The sequence below is a fragment of the Glycine max genome, chromosome 6 (genome assembly GCF_000004515.6).
Source record: "Glycine max cultivar Williams 82 chromosome 6, Glycine_max_v4.0, whole genome shotgun sequence".
NCBI lineage: Eukaryota > Viridiplantae > Streptophyta > Magnoliopsida > Fabales > Fabaceae > Glycine > Glycine max.
The window spans coordinates 46589098-46610964 of NC_038242.2; the positions used below are offsets into that span (position 1 = coordinate 46589098).

At 35.6% G+C, this 21867-nt stretch overlaps 5 protein-coding genes, 1 long non-coding RNA gene and 2 pseudogenes across 6 annotated transcripts; 2 read left to right on the forward strand and 6 right to left on the reverse strand.

The window, feature by feature from the left end:
• The window catches only part of LOC100782438 (senescence-specific cysteine protease SAG39-like), a 67561-nt pseudogene that overhangs the window by 25910 nt on the left and 19784 nt on the right, over positions 1-21867 (reverse strand).
• LOC100780289 (auxin-induced protein 15A) lies at positions 262-864 on the forward strand. Its single transcript, XM_003556943.5, has one exon. The coding sequence runs from the start codon at positions 446-448 to the stop codon at positions 692-694; it is 249 nt and encodes an 82-aa protein (XP_003556991.1). The 5' UTR covers positions 262-445; the 3' UTR covers positions 695-864.
• LOC113001955 (auxin-induced protein X10A-like) lies at positions 2049-2318 on the reverse strand (annotated as a pseudogene).
• LOC100786685 (auxin-induced protein X10A-like) lies at positions 2309-2872 on the reverse strand. The gene has a single exon (XM_014776781.3). The coding sequence runs from the start codon at positions 2752-2754 to the stop codon at positions 2350-2352; it is 405 nt and encodes a 134-aa protein (XP_014632267.1). The 5' UTR covers positions 2755-2872; the 3' UTR covers positions 2309-2349.
• Positions 3339-3849, forward strand: LOC100527198 (uncharacterized). Its single transcript, NR_157269.1, has one exon. It is a non-coding gene; the product is annotated as an uncharacterized lncRNA (long non-coding RNA).
• On the reverse strand, positions 7167-8332 carry LOC100787243 (uncharacterized). Its single transcript, XM_014776782.3, has 3 exons — positions 8093-8332; positions 7938-7982; positions 7167-7737 (listed from the first exon to the last, which is right to left on the reverse strand). Exons 1-3 carry the CDS (start codon positions 8243-8245, stop codon positions 7453-7455), a joined length of 483 nt encoding a protein of 160 aa, XP_014632268.2. The 5' UTR covers positions 8246-8332; the 3' UTR covers positions 7167-7452.
• LOC121172618 (senescence-specific cysteine protease SAG39) lies at positions 8496-9874 on the reverse strand. Its single transcript, XM_041016704.1, has 2 exons — positions 9348-9874; positions 8496-9265 (listed from the first exon to the last, which is right to left on the reverse strand). Exons 1-2 carry the CDS (start codon positions 9784-9786, stop codon positions 8673-8675), a joined length of 1032 nt encoding a protein of 343 aa, XP_040872638.1. The 5' UTR covers positions 9787-9874; the 3' UTR covers positions 8496-8672.
• On the reverse strand, positions 11683-12825 carry LOC100809561 (senescence-specific cysteine protease SAG39). Its single transcript, XM_003527302.3, has 2 exons — positions 12359-12825; positions 11683-12275 (listed from the first exon to the last, which is right to left on the reverse strand). Exons 1-2 carry the CDS (start codon positions 12795-12797, stop codon positions 11683-11685), a joined length of 1032 nt encoding a protein of 343 aa, XP_003527350.2. The 5' UTR covers positions 12798-12825.

Here is a 21867-nt window from a genome sequence, read left to right on the forward strand (position 1 = left end):
TGCATCATCATATCACCAGGCAGGCATCCTGAACAACATTATTTTTCTGTACGTCAAATTCTAAGTAGCAGTAACTGCATGAAATTTGCACAAATGAAATTTCTGGCCCCCACCACGCTGAATAAGCCTCTGTCAACAAGATCAAATGAAGGTGGGACTCTTGTTATCTACAATCACTTGTTACGTTGATTCTTAAGAAATTTCTCTAAGACAACACCCCATATGCCATGTCTCTCATTTGGTCCCATGACTCCTATCTGATGTCCCTGCATCACCAACAATTTAAGTACCCAACTAATGGTTTCATGCATATCCTTTTGTCTATATAAGTATTCACGGCTGCAAGCATTGAGGACCAACACAAATCATTCACATCGTAAAGTGTTCGAAATTCAAAATTCTCAACATTTCTCTTAAACCATTCTCTTCTCCAATCTATACAACAATGGGTTTTCGTTTACCTGGCATCAGAAAGGCATCAAAAGCGGTGGAGGCACCAAAAGGCTATCTTGCAGTCTATGTCGGAGAGAAAATGAAGCGGTTTGTGATTCCCGTATCATACCTGAACCAACCTTCATTCCAGGACTTGTTGAGTCAAGCCGAGGAAGAGTTTGGATATGATCATCCCATGGGTGGCCTCACAATTCCTTGCAGTGAAGATGCCTTCCAACGTATAACTTCTTGCTTGAATTGAGCAGAAATCTCACAGTATAGGAGACTGACATAGATTAGAGGAGACATTTTGTATAATAGGCGTGTTCTCTAAGTGTACAGATCCCCCTTTCTCAAGAGAGAGGAAATACAAACATAATATGTTATTCTTTTGATTAATTACAATGAATTCAGCAACTAAAGCAGCTTCGATGTCTATACTTTATGTTTATTTGTTTCAATCTTCCCTTCTCTCTGTACGAGTCAGGTGTCAATATTCTGTTAAAAGTTGATAAATTTCAAATTAGTAATGGTACGCAAATGATTTCCAGGAAGGGTATAGCGGAAGTATTTTCCCTCGGACCAAGGATAGTTAAAATAATAATTATCTTTATCAAATTAAAATTTTGAGCTGCAAGGTCCAAAGCACACGAGGTACCTTCCCTGCCGAAGCAGGTGCAAAATACAATTGGACGTAACACCGAGGTTTATTTTCTTCCTTGAATAGACATGGCCTACTCTCGTGACAAAAACTTTCTCTTGTACGATATTCACGAATGGTATGGCCCATTTTCACTAACCCTATATAGGGAGAAGTGGAGGAACCAATGCTTTTTCCATAACTTCGGTCTACCAGATAAAATGAAACATATATGACCATACCATGCAAGAAGAATAGTTCGAAACTGTGTGGATTTTAGTTCTTATTTTATGTCCAGCAAAATTGGCGATCTGTTCTGTTATTGCTGTGAATTTTGGGGCAATACCATGGTATGTAGTAATAATTCCATGGCAATACCATAGTAGTAACAACTCCATAGCTGCTTGTTTAGGAAAATGAAACAGTTGATGAACCTTTGGACAACGATAATGATTTTGCAGTGATGATAGAATGAGAGGGAGTAATAATTTAACCGAAGATATATAATTACATTGTGGTGCTTAAAGAGGGGGAACTAAAAGAACCACATATTATAGAAAAAGGCAACAAGTGGGGAGTACTGTTTCAGGACAAAAAAGTTTTGTGGGTTTCTTGTTCAGATCATGGACACATATTGAAATACAATAGGTCAGTTTAGTAATTAACAATCTTATCAAGGTTGCCCTATATCTCCAACAGAATTACGGCAATTAATGCCTAATATTTATAAGCTGATAGTCTGATCATGCTGATAAATATCAATAACTTAAATTTGACAATGATACTGTGTGTTATCTGTTAAACCATATTGAGATTTGGCAAAAGCAAAAACTGATTAAACGAAACGTGTCCTGTGCTGCATTACTTCTCATTCAGGAAACTGGTTTCAACTTCTGTAGAAAATAGAAAATCAAGAAAATGTCTCTTCTGTACAAATTTGCCTCATCTAATCTATCTGGGTATCCATTAGCATGATTTACAGGTCATTCAAGTGAGAGGTGACGGTTAGGAACTCATCCTCCTTGCATGGTATTGTGAGACCGCCCATTGGATGGTCATACCCGAATTCTTTCTCAGCTTGATTCAGCAAATCCTGAAAGGATGGTTGGTTCAAGTATGATACGGGGATGACAAACCGCTTCATTTTCTCTCCAACATAGACTACAAGGTAGCCCTTTGGAACCTCCACAGCTTTGGAAGATGCTTGGTTTGCAGCAATTGATCTCTTCTGTACAAATTTGCCTCATCTAATCTATCTGGGTATCCATTAGCATGATTTACAGGTCATTCAAGTGAGAGGTGACGGTTAGGAACTCATCCTCCTTGCATGGTATTGTGAGACCGCCCATTGGATGGTCATACCCGAATTCTTTCTCAGCTTGATTCAGCAAATCCTGAAAGGATGGTTGGTTCAAGTATGATACGGGGATGACAAACCGCTTCATTTTCTCTCCAACATAGACTACAAGGTAGCCCTTTGGAACCTCCACAGCTTTGGAAGATGCTTGGTTTGCAGCAATTGATGTCTTCCTGATGCCAGGTAAGCGAAAACCCATTGTTGTTGTATGAGTCGAGACTTGGGAAGAGAATATTGTAAGGAAAAACTTGTGAATAAGATGCAAGCTTTTGAACTTCAAATGCTTTAGGATGTGAATCACTTCTGTTGTCCTAAATGCCTGCATTCATGAACATATATAGAAGAAATAATTGGAGAGGAATCGTTGGCTACATGAATCACTGAGGTGGGAGGACTATAAGACAAGACTGGTTGGATGGGACCAACAGGGAGGCAAGGGCATATGGACGGCCTTGGAGGACTTTCTCGCTGATGCTGATTCCGTGTGAAATAAAATAGATGTCAAACATCAGAAATATTTAAAATGATATATGACCTCTCGCTATCCGCTGCCTTATAATTCATCAGCCACAAATTACCTTGCAGTTGTACTTCGATGTAACGTGAACAGAACATGTCCAGAGCATGTTTACAAAAATATGGAATATCAATTAATGCATGAATAGACGTTACGTTTCACTGAGGCACGTCTCATTTGGTTACATGTGGAGGCTTTATGCTGGCCAATTAATGTTTGATAAGGTGGGGTTACACAAGTCTTCACAACTTATCCTTGATAGTTGGACCGAAGACAACACCATGTGATATCTCGTGCGTATGCCCTCCATCCATTGACAGTCGCTTTCTCTGGGAATTGGGTTTCCACAGAATCTTACAAACTATATATATACACAATTCTTGGTCTTCAGTAAACACAAATAACACAAGCCATTGCATTCCTCCAGCTTTGACATTTTGGATCATTCTTTTCAAATTAGAGATTGTTCTTCTTCCTCCAATCAAGCAAAACAGAATGGGTTTCCGTTTACCTGCTGTTCGACGGGCATCATTCACGGCTAGCCAAGCAGCTTCAAAATCTGTACAAGTTCCAAAGGGCTATCTTGCAGTGTATGTTGGAGAGAAACAATAGCGGTTCGTGGTTCCCGTATCATACTTGAATCAACCTTCATTCGAAGATCTTTTGTGTCAAGCTGAGGAAGAGTTTGGATATGATCATCCCTTGGGTGGCCTCACAATTCCTTGCAGTGAAGATGTTTTCCAACATATAACTTCTCACTTGAATTGAGACCACAAATCTCACTGTGGGAGACCCACATAGATTAGTGGACATTTTATACAATAGGCATCTTCTCAACTTAATTGTAAAGATTGCCAATTTTTGAGTAATGACAACAAATCCAATTGCTATGCATTTCTATTTATCAATTACATTCATGTTCACTTCCTTCTGCTAGCTATTATAGAACGATATATAGACACTATTAAGAGGTTTCTCATGGTGAAAAAAAAAAAAATCATGACTGTTATATATATAACAGCCCTCATGCTTCACAGCCAGGAAAAGCAATAATAGTATTTTGGTAGGATCTAAGAGGAACATGAATTTAATAATTCGGGTCGGGATTAAATGATTTTTACTTTCTATTATAACACATAATATTAAAATTCATGACCCCAATCGTACACCTTTTTATTGAGATATATCAATTATATATCAAATAATAGTGCCACATGAGGCATGTATATATATGGTACATTTTAAACTCTGAGCTGTATAAATTGAAGTACCATCTCAACTCAGCTCATTGTTTCTCTTCGACTTATCGTGGCCCGTGGTTCCAAATAATTTATACCAGCTGGCCATTTGATACAACACCTATAACGATTTTCATTTTCATTAAAGCATGATAGAAGTTCGAATGAAATTAAAGTGTTGATATGTTGGTTAAGGAATCAGTAGATTTAGTAGTTGCAATGGTCAGTCAATATAATCTATCGGTCATTATTTAAAGAATATGGGAGCTACAAATCTAGGTCATATAATCACACGGTATCGATGATTATGAGTAGAAGTTATTTAGTGATGACATGATTATTGTATAAAAATATTTTTCTTTTTAGTAAAATAGTGTGTTTGTGTCAAAAAGAAGGTATAACAAAACCATTTTTATTTGACATATTATTCCTTTCTTTGTCTCTCTTTTTCATATGAGGATCTAAGTAAACCAAAATATTGTCCCTTTCGAGTAGTACCACAATTACATAATTTTTTCTTCACTCTGGTGTTAGTTAAAAAATAATTAATTGATTAATTAGTTTGTTAAAGCAACTTTAGTACCAAATCTTGAACAAGGATTTTGAGCTCAAGATTTGGTCTTGGGTGAATCTTTCAGTAAAGGGGGACTAGAGATCTCTAGGGTAGAGAATGAGTTCTTTTGCAAGAACCCTAAAGATTTCTAACATATCTAAAAAAACAAAAAAAAAATAGTGAAAAAAATAGAAATTAGCGAGAAGGAGAGAAGGTGGTTGAAGAAAAAATGGGCTTACTTGGAGGTGGTCATGCACGGTTGCGGATAGTCACGTCGGAGGGTCGCAGAGGGGGAAGGAGGAAGGGGGAGGTGGGTTGCGAGGCCACGGAAGGGAGGGGGGAAGGGGAGTAAACATGGTAATGGGGTGGGACGGGGACGGGTATTGTCTCCCAAATCCCCGACCCTGACTCCCCAACATGTCCCCATACCCGTACCCGGGAGTAGTTAAATTTATTATCCCATCCCCGTACCTATTGGGTATCGGGTATCTCCGACCCTGTCCCTTACCCGATTCAAATTAAAAAAAATAATTTTTTTTGTAAAGAAAATATTAAAAATTTGATTTTAGAAAAAATAAATTGATTGTTAAACATTTATTTTTAACTACTTATATATCAACAAATTTATTATAACACATGTGTCTACAAAAATCGTTAAGAAAAAAATGTTAAATTATGTAAAAATTCTAAAATAAAATTAACTAATAATAAAAATTCTAGACCTTTTGATTAAATTATGCAAAAATTCTAAAAATTAAGTGGCGGGGCGGGTCTGGGTTCGAGGTCGGGGTGGATGTAGTAATCCCATACTCGTACCCGTACCTGACTTTTGATTATTGGGGAAAACTCAAACCCGAACCCATACTCGATCAACTTGGGTATTACCCGTCAAAGTCGGAACGAATACCCACGGGTATGGGTTTTCTTGCAATGTCTAAGGGGGAGAGAGGAAAGAGAAGGAAGAAGAAGGTGGAGGGGAGGGGAAGAAGGAAAGTTAGGAGAGAAGGAGGGGAAAAAAAAGAAAGAAAAGGAAAAAGAAGGTAGTGTACACAATGCCGAAAAAGAAAGAAAAAAGAAGAAAAAAGGAAGCTTAACGGTGGGGTTAGGGGAGGGAGAAAGAAAAAAAAAATATTTAAAAGTGAAATCTACGTGAGACCTACAAAAAATTGTTTAAGATCTCAAAATGAGATCTACTATTAAAAAAAATAATTTTTTGTAGGTCCCACGTATATTCCTTTTAAAAGAAAAGTTTTAAAAGTCAAGAACAAAATTAACATTGAAAAAATTTTCAAAATCCAAAAGTATCAGATTATACTAAATATTTTTAAGCCCAAAGAGAATAAAGGAAGAGAAAATGAGAGATGTGGGCAAATAAGAATAATTAAAAATGAAGAAAATATAATACATCATTTAAATTTATTGAACTTGTTAGTGATTAACAATTAAGAGTAACTTTAGTGGTAAATCTCAAATTGAGATCTTAAATTACTTTTTGGTACATCTCAAATTAAGAAATTTTAAAACTTTTTTTTCGCTTGTGCTTTTTGTTTTGTTGGTGAAAAACATGTGTGTTTTCTATCATGAACTCCATTATTTTTAAGTAGTCAACGCTTTATAAATACAAATCTTTGTTATTTATATAGTCTTCTTTGTAGGAATTTTTAATCCAAGGCACTTCGAGTTCAAATCAAATTCAATTTGAACATAGTAGCATTAAATATACAATAAATCTATTTTATACTTTGTGCTGGATTTTCAATTTGTAAAAATGTTTTTATCCTCTAGCCGTTCTAGGAATACAGATTATGTGAACTTTTCTATTCCTATAACTGATATGCGGAAGATGGTGGCAGTGATTGGTTCAAGAAGACTTGTATATATAGTTCAGTTTGCTTTATTATTTTATCATAATTCTTCTTCTTTCCAATTTATTATTCAAGCACTATAGTTGTTATAAATAACGGCTTACTTTACTATTAGAGAGTTACTCGAAAGTGCATTGAAGGACATTCATTTATGTTTCCACCTAGATAGCTAGTCACATTTTTTTATTTTTTATTATGAGAATCATGTCCATGTAGTGCTTTCTTTCTACAACTCTAATTTTGCTGTTTTTTCTTTGCCTGCCCTTCCAGAAGATTCCCAGAAAGTGAGGGTGCAAAGGTAAGCAATTCTTTTATTCGGGGTTACCATTTAGAAATCTTTCTCATTTCTATTTGACTACTTTAATTTATCCATTCATTACATTTTTACTGAGGCCGATTCTTGGTGGCACCATGGGATTTGATGCAAATGCACGTTTTTGAGAATGAAACATAGAACTGCTGATTACTCATTTGCATTGTTATTGTTTCCTATTGATTGGCCATAATTCCCAGTAGGAGAAAAAGAAACTACACTTTATGCAACTTCATATGAAGACACTGCTATAATTCTTAGCCTATACTTGCATGTTATTTTTGACTTTCAAATTTCAATATCCTTACAAGTTAGTATGTTGCTATAAAATGTGGAAGATGGGAAATAAAAGACCAGAGAGGAGAGGAGAGAGAGCAAGAGAGAGAGAGAGAGAAGTAACCAAAGGTCGTTCATTCATTCAGCACGAAGCGAGAGAAGCAGAATCCAAAGTAGAGGCAACAGAGTCGCGAAGGTTGCTCCTCTTCCGCTTCAGCACCATTTTCGATGGTTTCAGGTCTTTACTAAAAGCTTCAGGGATTAGGTTACGGGTTTCGTCGATCCTGTTCTCTTTCCGAGCCTGCGACAGCGAGTGGTTCTGACGCAGAGGCTCTGATCTGAGCAAGCAGCAGGGAACACGCTCTGGCTGTCGGAGATGCTGATCTTCTCGACGGAGGTCACGCAGCACTCCTGCCAGCTGAGCTCGCCGAGATCCCCAACCACGTCCTCCAGCGCCACCGCAGCAAACGCCGACACGCTCTCGCTCACCTTTGACTGCGGCAGATCCACCAGATCCAGCGACTCCACCGCTTGCACCAGCACTTTCTGTGCACTAAATCGACTTAGGGTTTTGCAATTTCTCGAAACGAAAACCTATTCGAGAACATTCTCTTGTTCTTCGAAGATTCACGGAGCGAAAAACACAGATCCTAGACTATTACCACAACCTATATCTTCTGATTTTACTTAATTAGTGTTGTATAAAAAGAAAAATCTAATCGTATAAGCGTGAGTGAGAACAAAACCTTAGGAGCGTGGTGGATTTTCTTGAAGCCGTGAATGCGGATGACCTGTGATAGAAGGAAGGAGGAAAACGAATCGCGAGTGTTCAGAGAGAACGATCGGAGTTTTTTTGAGAACGAGAACTGAAAATCGTATAGAACGAATCGAATTAAGGAACCTGATGGAGTTGATTCATGGTGAGATGAAGCGTTTGGCGAGAGTGAACGAGATGAAGGTAGTCCTCGAGGCACAGCTTTTCATTCTTTGAAGCGCGTTTCTTCGTGGAGCTTGCTTGCGATTGCGGAATCGCTGTTGATAATTCTTCCGCCATTGTAATTCAAAACGGAAAGAGCGAGAGAGAAAGCGGAAATGCCACCTTTTATACCGTCATTAGGCGCACGTTAGTTCAGTAGTTCGTTAAGGGATCACTCAGCACTACTAGGTGCACTTGTTAATCATATTAAAATTTAAATATTAATTAAATGAATACGAGTACATAAAGTATGCACCTCCACAAAATCATTAGAAGTTAATCTGTTCACTTTATAAAACGAAAATCAAACTGGTGATGCGTGTGTATCTTAAGTCATAACCCATAAGATTCATAACCATGACTAATTTTTAGTTTCATAACAAGTGATAGGTACAGTGATTCATGTGAGGATACAATGTTATACACAAGTGATAGTGGAAAATGAGACTTAGAAGATATGTAAAACTGTATATAATTTAGGAATAGTGGTGTCCAAATTTGATAATTATGCAGTAGGGTAAGATGCCATCATAGCTATGCCACAGAGTCCTTCCTCAGCTTTTACACCCCTCTGCATTCTAATGTATCCTTCTTCGCCCCACTCGGTTCCCCAGGAGTTCTTAACCAACCAATACTCAGTTCCATCAGCGCTAACACCGTATCCCACGGCAGTGACACCGTGATCTAACTCTGTTCCACACGAACCAGTGAACACACCGCTCTGGTAAAATTGAAAGTCAGAGCCACTGGCATCAATGGCTACAGAAACAGGTTGATTCGCCACAGCTTTTTGCAGTGCCTTCTCATTGTTAACAGGAACATCTTCATAGCCAGTAATAGTAGCAACGTGGTTAGCTGCAGCCTTAGCATTGCATTTTCCATCAACAGCCTTATAGGGGTAATTGGGTTCATTGTTGAGTCCATGGTTTTGGATGATGAATTTGAAAGCACCATCCATAAAACCACCTGCACAACCTTGGTCCTCACCCTTTGTGTCACAATCAACAACTTCTTGTTCCGACAAAGATATCAATTTTCCAGCACTCAGTGCATGAATTCCTTCAGTTGCTGCAACTGCAGAAAAAGCCCAACAACATCCTACAATACAAGGTAAAATTAAAAGTTATTAGATAACAATTCAATTTAATTTGATTTGTGAAACAAATTATCAGGCACTTACCACATTGGCCTTGGTCCTTGATGGGTGTCACTGCACCCTTCTGCCTCCAATCCACTGTGGATGGTATTGCAGTCACATTTTCATACTTAAAAGTGGTTGTTCTTGTGATTGAGGAACACATGTGCCCCTTGAATCTATTTCTTGGTGCAATGAACTCCTCATTGGTGAGGTCTGCAAATTGATTGATGCCTAGCGTGTAAGGTTTGTTGGCAGCATTGTTGAAGGCTTCGATGTAATTCACATTTTCCTTAAATATCTTGAAACGCCTTTCCCTTTCCTGAGGGTCCTTATACACTTTGGCATAACGACCCATCCATTCTTCGTGCCTCTCATACATGGATGCATCTTGAAGAGTGCGACATGTGACTTGAAAAGTCAAGAATCCCGAACAGAAAAGCAATGCCAATGAAATTTGATAGAATTGATTTTTGGCAAACATGGTAGCTTAGCTAGTGTAATGTGACAATAATTGGAACAAGTACGTACTTCAGGCTGGTTAGTGAAATGTGTGAAAGATTTGTTGTTCCGTGCTATTTAGGAATATTTGTGGTCTTTATATAGGCATGTTAACGTTGAATTCTAAATTAGCCATTTCGGGATATTGCTACTATGGACAAATTAATTGTCAAGCGTAGCGTAGAGACTAGAGACTCGATAAGTCGATATATGGTGCCAAAGTAGTTCATTCAAAGGGAGAATGTGCGTATTGGGAAAGTTTAGTATTATAAAAATGGAGGTTTGAATTCTTTAGCAACTTCGTGGAGACAAATTAATAAGTGGAACGTAGATAGTAATATTTAATTAAGACTACACGTCACGGTAAAACGGAGCATAACATGAAAACAACAAAGTAGTAGGTTTAATTAATCAAGATAGAGATTTGCTCTTATAACTAGTTAATTAATTAACAAGTCATGCTTTTTTTTTTTTACTGCATTAACAAGTGTTGCTAAAGTCACAACTTATGCCTTCTAAATTAAGTAGAGGGAGGTATTATTTTTTGACGCATGGATGTTCAAATGATTGAGAGTTGCAAATGCTAAAAACATTTTGTGCTTACAGTCATAAAGGGATGTTAATTAAACCCTTAGATGTCAACAAGAAAATCATTAATTGTCATCAAATTCGGACGCCCTTTTTACGCTACAGCTGATCAAATTATGATTATATATATATATATATACACACACATATGCATGTATTCGTGTGTATGAAATGAAGATGCAATAACATCAACACTGGCAAGCAAAAATGAAATAATAAATAAATATTTGAAGATGTACAATGAAAAAAATACAGTGGGAAACAAAAAGATTTTGCATGCATTTAACAGGGGAATGAAGTTTGGTGATCGATCTAAGTGAAATACTTGCACTCGTGTTTATATTCTTTTTTACGAGTTCTTATGTTTAATAGATCATTATGTTATATGTAAATGCACTGAAACTTCATGAGTATTACTTATCTGTTTATATTTTAATTTCAGTTAAAAAATAATCTCTAAAATATTAATTCGTGACATTTGTTATATGACAAAAATCTTATATATATATATATATATATATATATATATATATATATATATATAATTTTTTTATTATAATTTTCATATGAAGTTTTTAATTTTATAAATTTTACTTACATTCCTTAATTAATTTTTTTTTATTTGAATTAATGCTATAATTTTGACACTTCTTAGTTAAGTGTGATTATTCATAAATGAGTGATATTTTTCTTTATATTATTATATTATTAGTATGAAATTAATATATATCGATTTTATGAATGATTAAATTTGATCCTAAAATTACTCACCACTTTAGTGAGATCTTTCTTTCACTCTTTCTAACCAGGTTCTTAATCTACAAAATTAAATTTCACAATTTCACTTACAAAACTAAGTCTAGTACTACGGATCAACCACTTGTTATTGAATTCCAAAACACAAGATAGAATGACGGGAAAGACCTGCATTTTTGTCTAATTAAATAGGCATTTTAATTAAAAGCTTGGAAAAGGACATACAAGAAGAGAAGTTGTAAGAAAGAACACTGTCTAAAGTGAGAGGCAATGAAGGAAGAGATTATTGCACTACACTTGTTAAATTAAATAGATACATAAAGTATATACGCATCTCCATAAAATCATTAGAAGTCTATTCACATCATAAAATAAAAATCAAACTCGTTATGCGTGTATCGGTGTGTGACTGTATATATATATATATCATAACTAATGACCATGACTAATTTTTCATTTGATAATAATTGATAGGTACAATGATTCATACACTGTTATATGCACAACTGAAACTTAAAAAGATATGCTGAACAGTTTATGCAGTAGGGTAAGATGCCATCATAGCTATGCCACAGATTCCTTCCACAGCTTTCACACCCCTCTGCATCATAATGTAGCCTTCTTCACCCCACTCGGTTCCCCATGAGTTCTTAACCAACCAATACTTAGTTCCTTCATTGTTTTCACCATATCCCACAGCAGTGACACCGTGATCTAACTCAGTTCCACATGAACCAGTGAAAATACCGCTCTTGTAAAATTGAAAATCAGCACCACTGGCATCAATGGCTACAGAAACTGGTTGATTTGCTACGGCTTTTTGCAGTGCCTTCTCATTGTTAATAGGGACATCTTCATAGCCAGTGATGGTAGCAGCGTGGACCGCTTCTTCCTTTATATTGGATTTTCCATCAACACCCTTATAAGGGTAACTGGCTTCAGTGTTAATTCCATGATTTTGAATGATGAATTTGAAAGCACCATCCATATAACCACCCTCGCAACCATGGTCTGTACCCTTTGTGTCACAATCAACAACTTCCTGTTCTGAGAGAGAGACCAATTTTCCTGTACTTTTCTTATGAATTCCTTCAGTTGCTGCAATAGCAGAAAACGCCCAACAACATCCTACAAGATAAATTTATAGTTAGATAATCATTCAATTTAATTAGACTTGGGAATGCCAATGAATAATCAAGCACTTAAATTACCACATGAGCCTTGGTTCTTGATGGGTGTAACTGCTCCTTTCTGTCTCCAATCTATTGAGTCTGGTAGCACAGTCACATTTTCATACTTAAAAGTGGTTGTTCTTGTGTTTGAGGAACGCATGTGCCCATTGAATCTATTTCTTGGCACAATGAACTCCTCGCTGGTGAGGTCTGCAAATTGATTAATGCCTAGCTTGTAAGGTTTATTGGCAGCATTGTTGAAGGCTTCAATGTAATTCACATTTTCCTTAAATACCCTGAAACGTTTTTCCTTTTCCTCAGGATCCTTATACACCTTGCCATAACGAGCCATCCATTGTTCGTGCCTCTCATACATGGATGCATCTTGGAGAGTGCGAGATGCGACTTGAAAAGCCAAGAATCCCAAACAGAAAAATAATGCCAATGAAATATGATGGAACTGAATTTTGGTGGCCATGGGAGGTACTAAGTACTAGTTAGTGTGATGGTGGGAACAAATATTTTGTTGGTTAATTTGAAAATCGAGATAATACTGGATAAATCTGAAGTCGTGTATAACACTTTCAGATTGAATCAAATTTTGGGGTTCAACCAAAATTGTTCAATCGGATAAAATCAGAAGATTAAGAGTTTTGTTTTGGTCTTGTATGTTTTGTCACCCGTTATGCTTTCTGAACCAGAATGATTATTTATGATCAAAGAGCAAGTGGTTTTTGGCGGTTGATGGAAGTTTTATCTTTTTAAAAACTGCCTTTTCCTGAAAGTCGCTTCCATGTAATTTCCAAAATTTGCCTAAACCGAACATCTCGTTATTACATTAAAACAAGCGTGCACTCTTATTTTAACATAATAAAGAGATCAATTACACTAAAATGTCCAACAAACCTCCCCCATTTTAGTGTAATTACCGATCAAATCACCAAAGTCATAACATACCACAAACTACTGCATAGATGAAATATCGTGACGATTGAATTTCATCTTAGCAAATTACACGTTTCAAATATTCGAATATCAGGGTGTCACTAAGGATTGAACCCTTTCTATTCATAATGAATACATGAAGATAATCTGCACAATAGTTTATAACATTACTCTTGCTCGACACTAGTTTACTAGCCTGTGTCCCTATCCTTCATAAGCATATCAAAGCCAAGTCCCCGCTTCTTGAAGCAGCTAAACTTCATGCTTATATAGGTAGTCCTTTTCTTTCTTGCACCTGCAAATGCAATTTTTCAAAAGAACCATTGAGAAGTTATACTTCAACCTCTTTAACTTACAGAACCGAACACATACCTTTTGGGATACTTTCGATGATGTGTTCCAATCTCTACATGTTAAGCTTTCCACATTGAATTCAGCACCTAATGTCATATTAGATGGGAATTGGGTATCTTAACATAAGAGATTTCAGATGGACTTTAATCCTAATCCCATAGCCGACCTTTTCACGAGATCTCTACTTAACCCTTTGGTTAAATGATCGACCAAATTATGCTGAGTTCTCACAAACTCCACTGATATCACACCATGCATGATTAACTCCCGAACCATGTTGTGACTAACACCCAAGTGTCTAGACTTTTCATTATACACTTGACTATATGCCTTAGCCAAAGTAGCCTGACTATCGCACCTGATAGACATGGGAGGTATAGGTTTGGGCCACAATGGAATCTCATAGATCAGATTTCTTAGTCACTCAGCTTCTTTACCAGCTGCTGCTAAAACTACAAATTCAGATTCCATTGTTGAATTTGTAATGCAGGTCTGTTTCTTGGATGCCCAAGAGATAGCACCTCCTTCAAGGAGGAATACCCAACCACTTGTGGATGAATAATCTTTCATATTGGTTATCCAACTTGCATCAGAGTAACCTTCAATAACCGAAGGAGATCCAGTATATGTCAAACCATAGTCAATGGTTCCCTTTAAGTACTTGAATACTCTATTCATAGCTTGCCAATGATGAGAACTGGGATTACTTGTAAACCTACTAAGTTTAGCAACAACATAAGCAATATCAGGCCTAGTACTAATCATTGCATACATGAGTGATCCTACCGCCCTTGAGTATTCAAGTTGAGACACTGCTACACTTTTATTAGGTAATAGCTTCAGGTTAGGATCAATGGGAGTATTTATCGGAGAACAATCTTTAAAATTAAATTTCTCCAATATCTTCTCAATATAATGTGATTGAGAGATGGAAATGCCATTGTTTCCACGTTTGATCTTTATTCCTAAGATCACATCAGCCTCCCCCATATCTTTCATATCAAACTTAGAAGACAAAAATGCCTTAGTTTCATCAACTTGATCTTGGTCGGTACCAAAGATCAACATGTCGTCTACATACAGACAAATGATAACTCCTTTGCCATGAGTATCAAACTTGCTGTATAGACATTTATCTGCTTGGTTTAGAACAAAACCACTAGACAACACAACCTCATCAAATTTTTGATGCCATTGTTTAGGCGCTTGTTTCAAGCCATAAAGAGATTTCATCAGTTTACACACCTTATTTTCATTTCCTGGCATAACAAATCCTTCAGGTTGTTTCATGTATATCTCTTCATCCAATTCACCATTTAAGAATGCAGTTTTCACATCCATTTGGTGAATCACCAGATTGTGGATAGCAGCAAGTGCTAACAACAGTCTAATAGTGGATATCCTAGCAACAGGAGCATATGTATCGAAAAAATCAATACCCTCCTTTTGCCTAAAGCCTTGGATAACCAATCTGGCTTTGTACTTGTCAACAGTACCATCCACTTTCATCTTTCTCCTAAAGATCATCTTACATCCTAATGGCTTACATCTAGGAGGTAAGTCAACCAATTTCCAGGTATTATTTTGCATGATGGAATCCATCTCACTTTGGATTGCTTCTTTCCAGAATACAACATCCCTTGAAGCCATTGCTTCACTAAAAGTCTTTGGGTCTTCCTCAATATTAAGGCAATATTGATATTGAAATTCAATATCATTCCTTGACCCTTCAACTAAATAGAGTTGAAAGTCATCACCAAATGACTTAGCCTTTCTTACTCTCGTACTCTTTCTAGTTTGAGTACTAGTTGAAGGTATATCCTCAATATTAACTGAGACTTTCGACATGGAATTCATGTCCTTTGGCCTAGGTATAGATGTAAACCTTTGTTCATCAAAGATAGCATCCCGTGACTCTATAACCGAGTTCACAGCAACAGAATCATTAGATTCTAGCACATAGAATCTATATGCTTTAGAATGTTCAGCATATCAATTAAATATGCAATCTATACCTCTTTCACCTATGGTTTTCCTTTTAGGTTCTGTAAGCCTGACTACAGCCCTACATCCCCAAATTTTGAGATAACTCAAATTTGGTGTCTTTTTGTGCCAAAGTTCATATGGGGTAACCTTATTCCTTTTGTTAGGAATTTGGTTCAACAAGTAACAGGCTGTCAACATAGCCTCACCCCAAAATCCTTTACTTAAACCCGAATAGGATAACATGGAATTCACCATTTCTTTCAAGGTTCTATTCTTCCTTTCGGCTACACCATTCTGTTGTGGTGTATAGGGAGCTGCAGTTTGATGTATTATTCCAGTAGATTGAAAATAAACCGGATCATAATACTCACCTCCCCTATCCGTACGAAGAGTTTTGATTAGCCCATTTTGATGAAGTTCTACCTCTTTCTTATAAATTTTAAATTTATCAAGAGCTTCATCTTTTGTATTTAATAAATATACATAACAATACCTTGATGCATCATCAATAAAAGTAACAAGATATTTTTTATGACCTAATGATGGAGTAGCATGCAAATCACACAAATCACTATGAATAAGGTCTAAGACTTTAGTCTCACTTTTAACATCCTTAAAAGGTTTCCTAGTGATCTTGGTCAACATGCAAGTTTTGCATTTTTCAATGTTCATATCAAAAGGAGGAATCATACTTGTTTTTGACATATCTTTTAATCTTTTGTAATGAACATGTCCTAATCTAGCATGCCAAATTTCTGATTTTTACATATTAGTTATAGAACTACACGAGGCCATACAAATAGATTCATGAACAAAAGGAACATCAATGTTTAATTTAAACATTCCATTACAACGATAACCAAATCCAACAAACGAACCATGTCTTGACAAGATGTACTTGTCACTTTCAAATACTTGCTTGAAACCATAATTATTTAAAACCATACCAGACAATAAGTTCTTACGAATACCAGGTACAAATAAGACATTATCCAAATACAAACTTTTTCCGGAAGTAAAAACTAAATTCACACAACCTAATCCTAGGATTGGTTCAGTTGCAACATTGCCCATCTTCACAATAGAGCCATCATTGATTGGTCTAAATTCCTTGAACCAACGACGATCTTTGCACACATGGCTTGTTGCTCCCGAATCAAACCACCAAGCAACGTCATCATCCTGCACATAGAATGCATCAGATATTAGTGATACATAATTTGAATTCGTATTCGAATTAAAATTATTCACTACAATCTGACCTTGTTGCTTTTCAGGATCGTTAGACCCACTTGGACCAGCCTTGTTCTTTCCTTTGAACACCCGACAATCCCTCTTTAAATGACCAGGTTTCCCACACTTCCAACATGACAATTTTGTCTGTTTGTTTGGACCTTTGTTCTTATTTCCTTGAAATTTTCGTTTGTTACCTTTAGCATTGTAATTTTGCTTAACTATTCCACTTTCCTCTACCATATTAACGAAAGAGGAACCTGCTACGTTTTTATCATTGACTTTGTCAATTTCCTGAGCCCTCAACGACTCCTCAATCATGAAATGACTACCAAGTTGAACCAGAGTCAACTCTTCCTTCTTATGTTTCAAGGTATGCTTGAAGTCTTTCTAAGAAGAAGACAATTTATCAATTATAGATGAAACTGCAATGGATTCATCCATTTTCAAATCATGTTGAGTAAACTGATCCAAAATCCGCAGCAGTTCATTATATTGTTCCATAACAGGCCTCGAATCAATCATTTTGTAATTAAAGAAATTACTAACTAAGAATTTGTTACTTGAGTCATCTTCTGCCATATACTTGGATTCAAGAGAGTCCCATAATTCCTTAGCAGACTCAACATTTTGATAAATATCAAAGAGAGAGTCAGACATACCGTTCAGAATGTGTCCACGACAAATGTAATCATCGTTCTCCCATTTCGAACGCTTCCTTGTTTGATCCAGAGTTTCGTCTTCCATAAACACCGGCATTGGTGTACTCAGTACATACACCACCTTCAATGTTGTCAAGAGAAAATGCATCTTCTTCTGCCATCTTCTGAAATCCTGCCCTTCAAACTTGTCCAACTTCGCAAACTTGCTTGTCATCTTCGAAGTATCGTTCGTCATCTCGAAAAATTTGATTCAATCTTTTGTTGGTTAATTTGAAAATCGAGATAATACTGGATAAATTTGAAGTCGTGTATAACACTTTCAGATTGAATCAAATTTTGGGGTTCAACCAAAATTGCTCAATTGGATAAAATCAGAAGATTATAATTCAAGAGTTTTGTTTTAGTCTTGTATGTTTTGTCACCCGTTATGCTTTCTGAACCAGAATGATTATTTATGATCAAAGAACAGGTGGTTTTTGGCGGTTGATGAAAGTTTTATCTTTTTAAAAACTGTCTTTTCCTGAAAGTCACTTCCATGTAATTTCCAAAATTTGCCTAAACCGAACATCTCGTTATTACATTAAAACAAGCGTGCACTCTTATTTTAACATAATAAAGAGATCAATTACACTATAATGTCCAACATATTTCTGGTTGCTCAATGAGAGGTGAAGATGTTGTGCTGGTACTCCAGATCGTTTGAGGTATATATATGAAAGTCACATTGAATCATAAACTAACTGTTTTAGATTTTTAACTGAAAGATTTTTATTTATGTTATTTCTTTTTGTAGTTGATAGGAATTCGTGAAGACCCCTGTGTTTGGTCAATGTACTCAAAACAATTTACCTGTCAAGGAAACCTGATACAACCATTGTTGGGTCTGCACAAGAGTGGTCTATGAGTCTAGCCCAATATTTCTATATGTTCTCCTTTAGATATTAGGCCTAGGCCCAAGTAAATAAGACAGTAGATCCTAGAAAGCATTTGACAATTGTTAGGCATTCTGTTCGTGTATTTTTGTTATTGCATTCTGTTCTTAATGGGTATACCGTTATATATATGATTTGTAATGGTGCTGCAAGAAAAGGAATAAATTCAGTTTAGGTTCCTAGTTTCTTCTCGCTTTCTAATTTCTGTGCAGTTCTCCCTTACTTGAAAAGGGCTTGTATTAAAAACCCAAATATATACTGATTTTATTGTTGACTAATTTTTGCTGTAAAACTTGTCTGGTCATGTTTATTTTTGGGTGAGATTTTTTTAAATTATGTTTTTGTCATCCAAAAAATTCAAATTGAGATTTTGTTAAAGGGATCTAAATTCAATTCTACTTAAACGAGTGTATTTTTGGTATAAAAATAAATAAATTTTTTAAACTTCAAATTAGCAAAGTGACAAGACTAACTTCAAATTGGCCTTAAGGGAAAAAGTACAAAACATGACTCATAAAAAGAAACGTATGCAGAACACCAACTAGTACATACTCACAGAGTGATAGGCAGCAAGATCCAAAGGACAGGCCCAAAAGGAGGATTGAACCAGCTCACCATTTGAAAGATTATGTTTAAGGGAGTTTGGGCACCAATTATGCTATTTTCATAGTGCCCCACTGTGCTATAATCATTAGTGAATAATTCTGTTAGTTCTGTTAGTAGTGCTTGCATTTTGGCAATTCTGTTATAGTGCTCTATTAGTGCATAGGTGATTATGTTATTGGCTTTTGTTTGCTAGCAAGCATTAATAGCTATAAATATCTGAGATGTATTAGAAAGAAGATAAGAATGATATAAGCAATTTCCCTTCTCTATCTTATGTTCTTACCTTGTCTCCTGTTCTACAATTTTTTCTCTACGCTTCTTATTTCTCTCAATTTCGTTTTCCCTTCTCCTCTTCCAAAAATTCTCTATTTTTTCCGCATACCACCAAACGACGATCTCGAACTTATTCACCGTTGGATCGTCGTGAAATTTGAGCACAAGGTTTGAAGCTCATTTCCAAACATTCTCACCGTTAGGAATTACGAAAACATGTTGGAGCTGAGAAAAATACAATTTGCATCGTAACTTTTTCTTTTTTCACAAAAACCCAGAACTATCTCAGTAAAACTATGATCCTGAACTCATTAACTATTGGATTGTTGTGAAATTTTGATATGTGGTTCACGATTCATTTCCGCACATTTTCAATATTGGGATTTACAAAATAACATCTGTGGAGGGAGAAATACTCATCGCACGTAAACAGTGGAATAGAGGCTTCAATCCTTCTCCTTCTCTCTAACATTTGGGAACTCTATCAAAATAGTTAGAGGAAAAACTTGAAGAATTTTAGGAAACCGCTAGAGATACCACTATTGCTGTCACAATACACATGTGAGCCTGCTTAGAGGTAAGAGATGACTTATTCACAATTGAGAAGTAGTGAGAACATGTGTAGGGATTCTTAGAGTATCAATTGGAATGGGTTTTTGGGGTGTTTATGCAAATTTTGATTCTATCTTTATAATTACAACTGCGAATTATATATGTTTGATGAACCAATTGATGTCCCAATGAGAAATTGATGTGTTCTTGGACTGAGTGTGAACCTTAAAAAAAATTGAGTTCTTTTTACTAACATGAATTATACTCTAAATAATATTATTTAATGACTTATTTTATATAAATTATTATCATGTTTTATATTTTCCCACGATGATGATCAACATGTTATGCCTAGTATTACAATATATATATATATATATATATATATATTATAATTCTAAAATAATAAATAAATAAAGTTGTAAGGTTAATGCCTAGTAGTAATTTCTTTTGATGTAATCTTAAATTAATTGTTGTAGAAACTCTTTTGATTAAAAATAATGTAGTTTGATTTAATATATATATATATATATATATATATATATATATATATATATATATATATATATTAATTGTTGTAGAAACTCTTTTGATTAAAAATAATGTAGTTTGATTTAATATATATATATATATATGTTTTGTGTTATGCAAATATTATTACTGTGTGATGTGTATATGAGTTATGAGGCGTGATAAATTATTATAATAAAATTATAATATTGTTATGGAGATTGAGTAGTGGAAAGTTTAATGTGTCAATTGGAGAGATACATGTAAACATGAGATGATTGATTGTGACATAATGAGATGCGAAATTATGTACATGAGTTTTAGTTGTGAATAAGTGTGTGGTTAACACTTGATGTGACATTACTTGTGTTGTGAGCTGTGAATTATACAATAACCCGACCAGTGTTTATCTTGATAAAAATGTTGATGCGCAATGTTAAAGGGGAAATGTAGGTTTCCTAGTTAGGAATCAGTGTTAAATTGTAGCACAATGTGTAAAAAGTGTTTGAAACACGAGTATGAGGTTGTGGGTATTGTATAACTCATGAACAATGTCTGCTTATAATATTATTGTGGAAAAAATTGAGTATAAGTACAAAGTTGAACATCTGTTAATTTGTGAGATACATGTAAACCTGTGATGGTGGATTGTAACATTCTGATATGTTAAATTGTGGACACGATATTTGATTGTGAATAAGTGTGTGCGTTTAATACTTGATGTGACAATAATTGTGTTGTGAACTGTGAATTATATAGTAACCCAACCAGTGTTTATATTGAGAAAAATGTTTATGCACAGTGTTAAAGAGAAAGTGTAGGTTCTAGTTAGGAACCGGTGTTAAATTGTAGTGCAATGTGTTAAACGTGTTTGAAACACGAGTGTGAGGTCATGGATATTGTATAATTCATGAGTAGTGTCTGCTTGCAAAAATTATTTTAGGGGTTGGACCTGAATCAGAAAGGTGAGACCCTAATGAATTCTTTGGAGTCTAGGCCTTGGGGATAAAGACACTCGATTTGAGTGCTTCTTTAAGCCTATGTTGATCCCATATGGTTGGAGTATTCTTGCAAAATGGAGTGACCCTGACTGGTTACATTATGATTTTACTTAGTGAAAGTGAACTGACATACCCATTGTGTCGTATATCTTATTATGTACTCCTAAGCGCCCAGGGTGGTTTTTCACTAACATGGTATCACATTGTATATAGGCTTGAGTCTTAGTATAATTGTTGCATAACACTTGTTAGTTGTTTATTATGAAATTGATGAGTGTTATTGCGTCTTGACTCAAGTGTGTGATTCATGTGTAATGTGATTAGTGATTGAAAAATGAATTTTAAAGATAAAGTGGTGAAGTGACGTCGGTTGTATTAAGTTGAGTTATGTTATAAATATTTTCATAATTTATTTTGATTACGTCTTGTTTATTTGTTATGTTATTTTTTGTGTGATAACTCACTCCTTGTGTGCTATTTGTGTTTGGATCATG

Bases quoted from the DNA above. Each gene is read 5' to 3' on its own strand.
- LOC121172618 (XM_041016704.1), bottom strand. From the start codon at position 9,786: ATGTTTGCCAAAAATCAATTCTATCAAATTTCATTGGCATTGCTTTTC. The intron at 9,266-9,347 runs GTAAGTGCCTGA...CTTGTATTGTAG, and splicing joins CAAGGACCAAGGCCAATGTG to GATGTTGTTGGGCTTTTTCT.
- LOC100787243 (XM_014776782.3), bottom strand. From the start codon at position 8,245: ATGGCGGAAGAATTATCAACAGCGATTCCGCAATCGCAAGCAAGCTCC. The intron at 7,983-8,092 runs GTTCCTTAATTC...CTTCTATCACAG, and splicing joins CCATGAATCAACTCCATCAG to GTCATCCGCATTCACGGCTT. The intron at 7,738-7,937 runs GTTTTGTTCTCA...TTTAGTGCACAG, and splicing joins AAATCCACCACGCTCCTAAG to AAAGTGCTGGTGCAAGCGGT.
- LOC100780289 (XM_003556943.5), top strand. From the start codon at position 446: ATGGGTTTTCGTTTACCTGGCATCAGAAAGGCATCAAAAGCGGTGGAG.
- LOC100786685 (XM_014776781.3), bottom strand. From the start codon at position 2,754: ATGCAGGCATTTAGGACAACAGAAGTGATTCACATCCTAAAGCATTTG.
- LOC100809561 (XM_003527302.3), bottom strand. From the start codon at position 12,797: ATGGCCACCAAAATTCAGTTCCATCATATTTCATTGGCATTATTTTTC. The intron at 12,276-12,358 runs GTAATTTAAGTG...TTTATCTTGTAG, and splicing joins CAAGAACCAAGGCTCATGTG to GATGTTGTTGGGCGTTTTCT.